Source organism: Montipora capricornis, chromosome 6 (genome assembly GCF_036669925.1).
Source record: "Montipora capricornis isolate CH-2021 chromosome 6, ASM3666992v2, whole genome shotgun sequence".
Lineage (NCBI taxonomy): Eukaryota > Metazoa > Cnidaria > Anthozoa > Scleractinia > Acroporidae > Montipora > Montipora capricornis.
Genome location: NC_090888.1, coordinates 55746382 through 55758881, shown reverse-complemented (window position 1 = coordinate 55758881; position 12500 = coordinate 55746382). Strand labels below are relative to the sequence as shown.

The window sequence follows — 12500 nt, the reverse complement described above, 5'->3', positions numbered from 1 at the left end:
AGACGACTGTTACGGCTACGCCACAAAGCAAGAATATGATAGGTTAAAAAGGCTAAATACTCGTGCTGCACGAGCAGCACGAATTTCCGTGCTGTTATTTGCCGTACTCCAGAAAACAAAAACAATTTCTTGTTTACAAACATTGGCGTCACATTTCTTTTGATATTCAAATCTGCCAACCACGGAACAAAAGCAGTCATTGTTTCAATAACCAATAATTAGGCTCTGGTTGGCGTATTAATAACAATGGGTGACGCCACGAGAAAGATCGCTTTTACAACGAACCATTCATTTTCTGCTTTGACTTTAAAACCGTTTGTACCCGTCCAGTTACAGGACAGTTCGCCAGTGTTGTACAAGATGAACAAGATGGAATAATCGCGATTTACTTGGGATAGCGTTAAGTTTTGGAATGACGTTTCTGTTGCTGTAGCCGTCGTCATTGCTTAAACTCTCTAAAAACAACAAACAATGTAGAACAAGAGATATTTATTTACCACAAGATGACGCGCTCGTGTTTTTCGCTTATTCTGCTGCTTGTGTCGCTTGTGAAAAATAGCCCTTACCCTTAAACAAGTGGAATGGAACAAGCCATAGTTATTGCATGGAAATGGTTGTATGAAACTCGGCAAGTCTTTCTGTTTCATCTTTTTGACTGTATTTTTTGGCCTGGACGGTGCACAAAATACACCTTTTTTCGAGAAGATAACCAATGAAATCTTTCAATTAAATTATGCGCAAGTAATCTGCGAACCCGTGCGAAGATTTTGCACTGTCAGGGTCAATTCAACATCGATTGCGACAACATTGTTCTCGCTTTTGAAGGTTTTAAGGTTTCATAACCAGTCCCACGATTAACTATGAACAAGCTTGTGTATTTTTAGGCCACTTTGGAAAATACCATAATACTCTTTGTTTGTCCCCCCAAATTTTGCATAAGCATTGTTTTTGCCTTGTGGGGCAAGAGAAACTGGAAACAATGCTTATGCAAAATTCGGGGGGACAAACAAAGAGTATTATGGTATTTCTCGAAGTGGCCTAATAGCGAAAGTGTGAATTCCTTGCTTTTCGGATCATGAGAACGCTGTAAGGAAAAAGAACTGGTGGAAGTGATCACGTGAAGCATGCGAAGTAAACCCTTGAAACCTCGTCTGAAAAGCAGTAGTTAACGGAAAAGTGCCACTTCGTTGTGCTTTTTGCAGAGACGACAGTAACTAATTGTTCGTAGTATAATAACTTTGGTGATCAGTGAAATTGGTTGCACTTGGTGGTTATTACGCAATACTCACCAAAGCAGTTTTTTCAAAATGGCCGCAAGCCATTTTGTCGAGGTGACAGATGAAATTGTTTTAAAGAAAATGAATAATTTTTAAATAATCACCCAAGAAATTATACAAAAACAATTATTGGCGAATAATTGTTAAATCTGCTGCTTTGAAAGTTTTACCTAAATGATTGTAAATATCAAGAAAGATTTTATCACGGAAAGTGTTGAAATGTCACATTTTGTTGCTGGTCTTGTATTACTGTTAAAGCAGTCAAAATTAATCGCCGTCTTTGATCAGCCCACGAAGCTACGTTCACGAAGAAGAATATTTTAAGGACGGTGCATACTATTGTTAATGCACATACGTTCCACGCATCTCGAGATACTACGATTTCCTATGGGTAGTGCTTATTAATACAGGGATATTTGTGCGCGGTTCAAAACTATGCGGAGAAAGTAGAACTTAGCAAGTGTTCTTGGTATCCAAAAAGAAAATTGGGGGTAACCAGGCATTTTTCAGAGATAATTAAGCTCTAATTTGGAAAGGAACGCCATACATTGCTTTGTATTTACAAATATTGTTAATTAATGATCTTCGAAAAATGCGTGGTTATGCCTAATTTTCTTTTGGGATTTCAATAACACTTGTTTAGGCCTGCTTTTTCCGCATATTCAGTAAACCGCGCAAAAAATACCCTTGAATTGGTAGGCACCGTCCTTAACTAGCTCCTTTTGTTCGTCCATCAGCAATTGTACATTGCAGCATTGTTATCATCTCTTGAGATTGGTTGCAAACCACTTGTACGTAGATGTAAAAAACTTAAGTGAAAGATCTTGGGTTTTAGTAAAACCCGATTGAACTTCTCACTAGGTATTTAAAAAGCAAACTGTATTTTTATTTCAACATTCCTTCAAAGCATTGGTGTTTATCGGGCTTTGCACGCTTCCAGATTCCCGCCACTTCCTATTGCGTCCAGGCCCCATTTGTTCGAAGTGTGGATAGATCTATCCACTGAATAAATCACTACCCATTGGATAACTCAATTGGTTTCGCTAGTGTTTATCCGCTGTATAGTGATTTATCCGGTGGATAGCGTTATCCACCTTTTGAACAACTGAGGCCAGAAATGCAAGTTTTTAGATGTACGTCCAACTTTAATATCCAACACGAAAGGTCTCTTCCTCCTGAAGTCCAGGCATTTGCTAGCTATTTCCGACGATTTCAAGGTTAAATGTTAGGATAAGCGTTATTTTCAGGCGAAGGTAAATGCAGCCCTTTATCATCACTTGAGGCGCACAGTTTAGGGTATACTTTGTGACGTCAATAGTCCCTTCTCGAATTTTAGAATTACAGTTGAATACAACACCAATGGCATCTCCACGTTATTCTCTCCATAGTTCAGCGCCCAGCTAAATAGACCATTTCCGAGTTCATGTCTACCTCCTCCTCGAGTCTAAGTGCGAAGTTTTTGTAATGAAAATTAGTTTTCATTCATATGTAAAGTAGAACTAATTACCATCACAAAAACTTCGCACTTAGACTCGCTTTGAAGAGGAGGCAGACATGGACTCGGAAATGGCCTATTAACTAACCAGCAGGTGACCCAGGTGACAGCACATCGTAATCATGTGAAGTTACTGCTTAACTTTCACTAATTACACTGCTCAACCATGCAGTAAATTAACACGTGATTTTGACGTCATAGTCTCTTGATGACCATAGCTGACGCTCCTCCGCCGCCATTGCAGATGCCGGCCAGTCCCAGTTTTCCCTCGGCAAGGTTGTGCGTTAAGTGAGCAATAAGCCGTGCGCCAGACATCCTTCAAAACAAAACGAGAAGAGTTTGATTAGTGTGAGGGATTACTACATGCGCGATATATAAGGCCAACTTAGAGTGTTGTATTCTACAGTTATGGTGGGCTAATTTAAAAGGCGGTTTTCGTTGCTTGAGTTAAAGGTTTACAGAGATACAGGCAACTTTTACACGAACGCGGACCGCGTCAAAATCAATGCGGTTTTGGGGGTGTTTACACGGAACCGTTTTGGGAGTGTTTAGGTCATGCCAATCTATTGTAGTTCGCAGGACTCATTACACACGAATGCAATGCAAATTTCGCGCTAAAATAGTAACCGTATTCAAACCGCTGTGGTTTCGCGGTTTACACGACAGATGAAACCTTATCGTTTTCAAAACGATGCGGTTACAAATAAAACAGCGTCGTGTAAACGCTGCCATAGTATCTTACGGTTCCTTGTTTTTTCCAGTTCAATTCACAGATGAACTGAAGAAAAAAAAACGTGCTTCGTATCTTACAATAGCCCTTATTCACGATGGCCGCCATGTTGGATTTGCTCTTATCATGCAAATTAGCTACACACTTCTGAGGGGGCAAACAACGCAAGTTCGAGAGGTAATAACGAACATGTTAGCCACACAGATGATTTGTTTCACGTTCATTGAATGTTTATCATCTAAGTAGTAAAATAGAATGATTACACAAGTTACTTCGATGTTTTTTTCAGCGAAAAATGAGCAGATAACAAAGTAAAAGTCAAAATGTCAAAGGTAATCAAAAGATATAAAATTATTATAAAAGGCACTTAATTCTGAATTCTAAAGTGTACTTTGAGCAATGTTATTTCAATATTTCGACGAGCCGATTTTCCGCAATTTGCCTTTTTCCCAATGTTTGCCCCCCAGCATAACACATGGCTAGTTTGCATGACAATTTGAAAACCAACATGGCGGCTACCGTGAATAAGGCCAATTGAGAGCTTAAGCACGCGGCGATTCGGCAACCGGAAGTGAGATGTTTTCCTATTTAACCTGTATTGACACTACCTTATTTATATTGTCAATACTTATTTTAAGTACTTCCGGATTACGCTCTTGGCTCAAAAACGTCGCGTGCTTAAGCTCCTAATGCAGCCCAGCGAGGAATGAAAAACAGTTCTGTGGGTTTGGGCGATCCAAGCCTCATGTAGATTTTATCGCGCGTCTTATCCAGGTCAGTTGGGTGCTGTGTAGCTTGTAGTTTCATGTTATTCACGTTTAATAAAAACTTACTGACGCGATAGGATGGCCGATGGACACAGCGCCCCCGTGGATATTTACTCTCTCAGGATCCAATTCCATTAGCTGTGAAGAGTTAAAAAAAGCAGCACCAAGCAGATGAAGAAATGTACTGACGGCACCAACAGGGCTCTGTAGTACTGGTGATAAGAAAGGCACCAAAACTGTCCTTGGTTCGTACTACAACGATAGACAATGTTGGCTTGTTCCTTGAACAAGTACATTTAACGAATACAACGGAGAACTAGCGAATAACATAACATGCTATTTCTGACAGTTGTAGCCTGCGAAATTGGCAGAAATGGATATTTGCCGGCACGGATTAGAGGACTGGGTCCGGTTGTCTGGTGGGGATTATAAGTAATTTGTCGTACAAATAGTGATCCGTTAGGAATTTGAATCAGTCTAGGTTCAGCTTTCTTCGCCTACTTTTTGGTTTAAATTTTCCCGTAGCCTCCATAGGGTAGTGGCACTTGCATAGGGTTTGGAGAATACGTTCCCTCATTCCCGAAGGGTTTTGGGTTTTCGTATCCGGCAGGTGCCCAGTGTACTTTTCCTTTAACAAGTTTTTAGGAGGTCAGAACCATTAAGTATGCTAACGTATTGTTATGCTGGAGCGGAGTTTGTATGCATATGGTACGCAAAATAAACCGGCTTGTGGCGCTTGCTGTCCTACATGCCCATGTATCTACACAGTTGTGTTGTGATTGAGTTAGTCGTGTTGTGTCTGATTGGATAGTGGAGTCAAAATAGTCACTCTCAGTTAAGCCGTATTTGCAACTTAACCAACTTAACATACCTTTATATTTGCCAAAACTACAGCACTGAAAGCCTCGTTTATTTCCCACATGTCAATATCCTCCTTTTTCAGACCAGTCTGTTGCAACACCTGAGGTAACCAACGTACATGTAATTAACGCCGCCAATTTGGGCGAGATGTAATTAACTGTAAGCTCAAACCGACCAGCCTGAGCTCTTAGAGTGCTACTATGATGAAAAAATCACTTCCCTTTTTTCGTCAGATTTTGAAAGTGTTTGCTTAACACCTGCCTGGCAAATTCTTGATGTTACCAAAGCATTCCCTCGTATTCCATTAAGTTATATTTGTATCATTACTTTCTATAACTTTAACCAATCCGACGACCTTTGTAGTCTACAGAGCTGTTTATTTGTATGACCTGTTTGTTTTTACGAAAACAGAAGTCAAATGCTGCTAGAGTTTTTTCATTCTCTTGCGGATTAACCTGGAAGTTTTAGATTCTTAATTTAGCGAAAGCACAGCCAAAGCTCGTGTTATTTTAGGGAATTCCACGCAGACGCTAGAATTAAATGGCGTAGGACTGTTGCGTTTTTGATACGGAAATTTTAAGAATCATTTTTTGAATTCTTTTACTTCAGGATTCAAATTGTTCTTGAATATCTTGCCAAGATATCGTGATTTTGTTTGCCGACATTTAATAATTCCGTTCATATCTCTATTGTTTATAATGTGGCTTTGCGGTTTTGAAGTACGGTCAAACTTTGAATCCTTGTACTTGAACAGTTATGCTGAATTGCTTCGTTAACGATATTACTATTACCTCTGGCAAAATTCGTGTTAAAGCGATCGTTTTATTAAGTTGGAAATCGTTTAAGAATGGATTAGCTTAAATTTAAGTACTGCATAAGGTTCCTGCGTTTGTCAGCGTACTTCACGGAATTCATTTAGTGAACATGATGTCAACTAAAAATGATTTCTGCATTGTGCGGATTTTTTACTGTTATATTGGACACTAGGAGGAAAGTTATAAATAAACAAATTGGGGAGCATTTATGGACAATACTCTTAAAAGCATGTGGTCCTTTGATTTCCTGAACCCGTTTTGCATATTGATTTTCTATAGTCTTTCTCCGGAATTGTCTGAACAAAATCATGTGTGATTCTCTCCTGATCTTCTAACCCTTGTCAGTCAACGTGAAATCGCTCGTTCCCAGTTGCCTTGATAGTTTGATTGGCAGAGCTCTGCACCGGTATTGGAGAGGTCAGGGCCTGTTCAAATCCCGTTCTTATCGCCAAGTTACTGTTACTATTTAAGTCACATTTAAACCTGCAATGAAAATATGAACATGCTTCTTTCGGCGGTTAAAATGTACGTTTTTCTGCTCAAAACATAGTCGGGAAGCAGTCCAAGGAGGTCGTTGAAACGTGTACATTTATAACAAAAATGAATACAATAAATAAATGAACTAATCATTAAAACTAATTTAAAAATTGTAACTCCATGTATCAGACACATTATGGTTTATATTTTAGGAGGTTAGCTATCCAGTCAATTGAGAATATATATCGCAACCTCACAGGTGTAGTGAACAGGACACTCGCCTCTCACCAATGTGGACAAGATTCCGCATCTTAGTTGTTGCCCTATGAAGCTTGGGCTGGTTCTTGTTACTTTTTCACAAAACCAAAATGTAGCTTATCATTGCCTGAGGGGGGCCGTATGGGAGAATACACTAAGGTATAATACTGTGCCGTGTTTTTCCTTAAATAAAATGTTCTTTCTTACTTTCTTTCTTTCTTTCTTTCTTTTTTTCTTTCGTTCTTTCTGTCTTTCTTGGAAGTGTACCAAAAATGTATAGCGCACGTGCGGGGCCTGTTGTATTGTGTGGCGTCCTCTCGTGATCAGCGTTCGTGTTTTTTTCTTCACCGAAACAGATGAAGACCTTTGCATGAGAGCTCAGTTCCTGTGGATTACTGTTGCGCAGTAGGAATAAAACGATTATTTGGTCTTATAAAGAGTGCACATTGCGATGGTTAAGCGTTTATATCTATGGTTTTGTTCTTTAATTCTAACGAGCAGAAAAACAGCATTCTATGAACGGATTGTGCGATAAAAATAAAATGCAATGACAAGTGCGCAATAGGGAAGCTATCTGTTTACAAACATTGCTTTTGTTAGTCAAATGGGGCAACCACAGGAACAAAAGACCCTTTGTTTTGACAGCCAATGAGACTCTGGTTGGCACATTTATGACAATAGGTGACGTCAACGATATTTTCCCTATATGTGAATGCGCCTTATTTGATAGCGCGCCAAGTAGTTTTTTTTTTTTAAGTTTTGTCCAAGGTCGGAATTGTGAAATGAAAAACGTTGCGTTCAATGAAAACTAAAATTTGTTGAGTGCCTTTTGTTCCATGCTTAAGTGATGATGTGAAGTCACTTGACACTTATTACGAAGAGCACTTGTTGTCACTTTAACGTGGGTAGACTGGAAACTGTTTCTCAAGAATATTGGGGATTTAATATTTAACCTCATTGCATCGTATGGCTTGATAACTTTTGGATTCTAGGGAGAATTTCCGACAATCCACTGTATTTTTTTTATATGTGCGTTAACTTGGATTGGCAATGACCAGTGTCGCTAATTGCTTCGTTGACTGATCTCCATACTCAAGTCTTTCTACTGTATTATTTTTAGAATTACCCCCTGGGGTCAAATTGATAATAACAAGGAATTCATTAAGTGTGGTCAAAGTATTGTTTCAAGCTTCTCACCCTTTTTTAAAATCGCTGAATCACCAACACCTTTCCGCGGGCGTTTGTTACTGAACTTTCGCCGTTGGACTGCAAGCCTATATGTGAGGGTGGCGCTTACTAGTACAAACCATTGCCGCATTCACTAAAGGTTTAGTCAAAAATTAATGTCTCCAAATTTATGCAATGTCACTCAGTATTGATACCGAATAAATTTCGGTGAGGTGAGAGTCATAAGCAAAGTTAACTGAGAAGCTGAAAGCCCTTTCGGTGCCACATTTTTTTCTCTCCCCCTCCCTCTTTTGCTAACGAATATTTTCCAACTTAAGGCGGCTCACGTGGTCTCAGATCTTCCTATCTCCAGGGACCCGTTTCTCGAAAGTCCCGAAAACTTTTCGGGCCCGGAAAGCGATTTGTGAATCTGCCAAACGCTTGTTCAGGAAAGCCGGTCTTTTAAGATATTTTCAAGGTAACAAAAACCAAACTAAATGTGAAGTTTGACGACTTAAATCCCCTCCGTTCTTGAGAAACAGAGGGAGTTGTGACACCCGAAAATGGCCCGTAAAGTTTCGGGACTTTCGAGAAACGGGCCCCGGGTCAGAATCCATCGCTTCAAGTGAAATCTGAAGTTTGTTTAGTTGGTTATGCAACGGACTATCACGCGGGAGGTCGCGGGTTCGAGCCCCGTCCGAATCAATCTTATGGGGCTCAGAATAACTGAGGAGAAAGTGCTGCCTTTGTCACTTCATCTGCTAATGGTTATCTTTAAAGCCTTCTGGATATATATGGACCATAAACAGAAGGCCTCGCCTGACAACCTTTCTCCGTGGACTCGATAACCCTTACACTGTTCGCATAGGTTTCAACAGTAACAATTTTGCGATTGGTCTTATTTCTCCACAGTGCTCAAAGCCGAGATGACCTGGCAATCAGCTCTACACCCAAGAAAACCAAAAAGGATAAAGGTTTATTTAACTTATTTAGAAGTACTAGCGATCAGGACTTGACCGCCGAAATGAAAAACGGAACTTTATTGGGCAAGAAGCATAAGGACAAATTGTCCCCTTCCAAGGAGTTGATGGGGAATGGTTTTCACTACAGCGTACCTGTGGAGGGGGTGAAGGATAAAGGAGAAACGGAAGAAACGAATGAGAAAAGAAAGGAGAGAGGTGAAAAGGGAGAGGACAAGGCTGGAAAGAAAGAGAAGATAAGTAAGAAAGATCGAGAGGAGGATAAAGAGAGAAAAGAAAAGAGGGAAAAACGGAAAGAGAAAGAAAAGGAACAGGACAGGAAACTCAAGCGACGGGATGAAATGGAGGGAAGTGAAGCTGATTGTAGTATTTGTCAGGAAAGATTAAGAAAACCTAGGGAAAAATCTCACAAAGAATCGAGACATAGAGACAAAGAACATAGGTCAAAACACGAACATAAACGGTCAAGAGATTATGAGGAGGAAGATGTAAAGGACAGAGGTCATAAATATTTGGATAAAAAAGACGATGAGAAAGAATATAGGAAAAAGAAACACCACCATGAAAGAGAGAAGGAAAGAGAAAAATCAAGGAAAGAAAAACGTCATCATCATGAACGTCATCATCACAAACGGAGAACTGAAGACCATTGCCCTGGAAACGAGGTAAGAGAAATATAATTTCTTAGTTAGCAATAGTTACTCAGTCAGAACCCTCCAAAACACCTGTCTCCTACTTAGAATGAACCTACAGCCAATTGAAACCATTTGAGTTACTTTATTTTCCTCTAAGAAAATAACAGTTCTATTGATCTCTCTTCCTCTTGAACAATGTTGGGTCTCTGTGGCCAATCACTTGTGGAAACTGTTGTGCAAGATATGGTCTTTAATATCGTTTAGGGGGAAGTGGGGGTGGGGGGTGGAGGGAACCCAAGGCTGTAGTAGTGGGTGGGAATTTGACATCTCTTGAAAGTAACTGACCAATGGCGTGTCCCCAGACGTCTTATCCAGGGATTGAAGTTTCATGAATTTCAAGCAGACATCTATGCACGATAATCCAGTCGATGTACCTTGGATCAAACGGGTGATCTCAGCGATTGGTAGGATTTGGGAGCTGAGCTGGGCTGGCGTAGTGGTGAGAGCACTCGCCTCCCACCAATGTGGCCCGGAATCGATTCCCGGACTCGATGCCATATGTGGGTTGAGTTTCTGGGTTCTCTACTCCGCTCCCGAAGGTTTTCGCTGGGTACTCCAATTTTCCCCTCTCTTCAAAAACCTACATTTGATTTGATTAGTTGAAATTTCAGTTGATTTGTAGTGTCCCCAATTAGTAGAGTAGTCGTTCTTGGCAAAATAAGCTCGAGACTTAAATGAAGTAATTATTATTATTTATTATTATTATTATTATTATTATTTATTATTATTATTATTATTATTATTAAACACTATCAGAAATTGCTAAGAATCAGCCCCACGCAGCGTATATCGCTTTTACGAAGGGGTTCAAGTCCAAGTTTACTTATTTTCTTCGCACAATTGAGTCATTTGAGGACTATATCGACCCAGTCCAGGAGGTAATCGACGATCTACTACTTCCAACATTCTTTGGCCAGACAGAGCCCCTTCCCGACGAAGTGCGCCAACTCGCTACCTTGACAACGGCCCAAGGGGGACTAGGCGTGCCGGATCTGAGATCGGAAGCACCACAACAGTTTACCGCATCAGCATCAATCACAGCCGCACATGTAGACTCCATAACAACTCAGAGTACCATCATGATAACAGGCGAAAATTCCGTAGAGGAGCTGAAACGTCACCACCAGGCGCTAAAGGCCGAAAGGGAAAAGGCAAAAATGGAGTCGATTGACTCCACCCTCTCCCCTGATCTTCTTCGATTGGCCAATCAAGCAAGAGACAAAGGGGCCAGCTCTTGGCTTAACGCGATCCCCCTCAAAGATCAAGGTCTAGCTCTTAACAAGCAAGAATTCAGAGACTCTCTGCGGCTACGTTACAACTTGCCTCTCACCGACCTACCAGCCCAGTGCGTTTGTGGGGATAGATTCAATGTTGGCCACGCCCTCTCTTGTAAAAAAGGAGGGTTTGTGGCACAAAGGCATGATGGTGTACGAAACCTACTGACATCATTCATCACCAAAGTTTGTAAGAATGTGGAGGCGGAGCCACGGCTCTTACCTCTTGACAACGAACGGATGCATCTTAGAAGCGCAGTTACCAGCTCAGAGGCACGTTTAGACATCAAGGCGGGAGATTTCTGGTCTAGAGGAGTTACAGCATTTTTCGACGTCAGGGTCACGCATGTTAACTCCAAATGTAACCAGAGCAAGCCGACATCCGAAGTCTTTAAAGACCAAGAAGAGGAGAAAAAGCGGAAATATCAGCAACGAGTGCTTGAGGTCGAGATGGGATCCTTTACACCCTTGGTTTTCGGAACGAACGGTGGGATGGGAAATGAGTGCCAACGATTTCTTAAGCACTTAGCAGACAAGTTAGTACAGAAGGACGGTGAGCCCTATAACAACGTCATTAATTGGCTCAGAACTGTCATCTCATTTGAACTCTTAAGATCAGTACATGCGTGCGTAAGAGGGTCCCGAGTACCTTTCCGGAATATAGGAGACTCTCTTGACGATTGCCGGATTAATGTCGCCACCGCCGGCATTTAAATTTTTAATTTAATTTGAGTTTTATCATTATCATTATTATTATTATTTATTTTTACCAGATACATGTAAGATTCAAGTTTGTATGAAAGAGTGCTCAATAAAGTTTGTTATTATTATTATTATTATTATTATTTTCTTTTTTTGAAGTTTTAAAACAGAGAAATACTTAATTGCTTGTAAATTCATAGTTCTTACCTTTTGGAGATATTTTAATGTTTGTAAATATTTTTATCATGGAAATAAAGTGATTATTATTATTATCATTATTATTATTATTATTATTATTATTATTATTATTATTATTATTATTATTATTATTATTATTATTATTTGAGATGAAGAATATGAAAACTTGAGCCACGTAGAGTACTTTTGAATTGTTTCGTACCATAGTACGACTGCGAATATCCCGGTGTTCACTGGTAGAGCATCCGAACCAGACAGATGAGACACACAATCGCATAATATATGTTCATGTTGCAGATGATTTAGCCAGGTCTTGAATTGACATCTTTTTCTTTTATTTAATTCTCGTGATGTTGCAGCCCTAAAGAAAGTATTTAATGTTAATTATATGACTCTAAGCGCGAAAATGTTCGCTGTATTTTCTTGTTAGGTGGACTGTGGACCCTTTCCATGTAACGAGGCTAATTGCATGACGTGTAAAGAGTCCTTAAATCGTTTTGAAGCTTGGCAAGAACGTTGCACAATTGAGATAGAATCCACGCGGCGTAGGCTAGAACACAGGCTGCACCGATTGGAAAAGAAACTGGAAGAGCAGCAATCAGAGGAGAAACAGATCAAAGACAGAGAATATGACCGTGTGCTGGGACGCGTCACTGATGAATGTCGAGAAGTTAGCAAAAGTGTAAGAGACTCTAGCGGTGATGTTAAGGAAGAAATCCGCGGATTAATCAGGGGAGGATTAAGCAAGTTGGAGCTAAAACTTGGACAGATTTCCACAGGATATAACATACCCTTTATGGAATT

At 40.1% G+C, this 12500-nt stretch overlaps 2 protein-coding genes and 1 long non-coding RNA gene across 6 annotated transcripts in view; 2 read left to right on the top strand and 1 right to left on the bottom strand.

Annotated features, from left to right (window-relative positions):
* The window catches only part of LOC138052611 (ankyrin repeat domain-containing protein 24-like), a 60309-nt gene extending 58807 nt beyond the window's left edge, over nucleotides 1-1502 (top strand). For all 4 annotated transcript variants that reach the window (XM_068899151.1, XM_068899150.1, XM_068899152.1 and 1 more), the window contains one exon: nucleotides 1-1502. This exon is cut by the window's left edge and continues 615 nt beyond it. The gene's annotated coding sequence lies outside the window, so the exon portion shown is untranslated.
* Nucleotides 1503-2141: 639 nt separating this feature from the next.
* Nucleotides 2142-5451, bottom strand: LOC138052626 (uncharacterized). The gene is made up of 3 exons (XR_011133123.1): nucleotides 5141-5451; nucleotides 4340-4407; nucleotides 2142-3088 (listed from the first exon to the last, which is right to left on the bottom strand). It is a non-coding gene; the product is annotated as an uncharacterized lncRNA (long non-coding RNA).
* A 1296-nt stretch (nucleotides 5452-6747) lies between these two features.
* The window catches only part of LOC138054172 (RNA-binding protein 25-like), a 21650-nt gene continuing 15897 nt past the window's right edge, over nucleotides 6748-12500 (top strand). Inside the window, exons 1-3 of the mRNA XM_068900666.1 lie at nucleotides 6748-6839; nucleotides 8760-9492; nucleotides 12127-12500. The exon at nucleotides 12127-12500 is cut by the window's right edge and continues 149 nt beyond it. Of these exons, the coding sequence (XP_068756767.1) occupies nucleotides 6748-6839; nucleotides 8760-9492; nucleotides 12127-12500 (1199 nt within the window). The remainder of the gene's footprint in view (nucleotides 6840-8759; nucleotides 9493-12126) is intronic.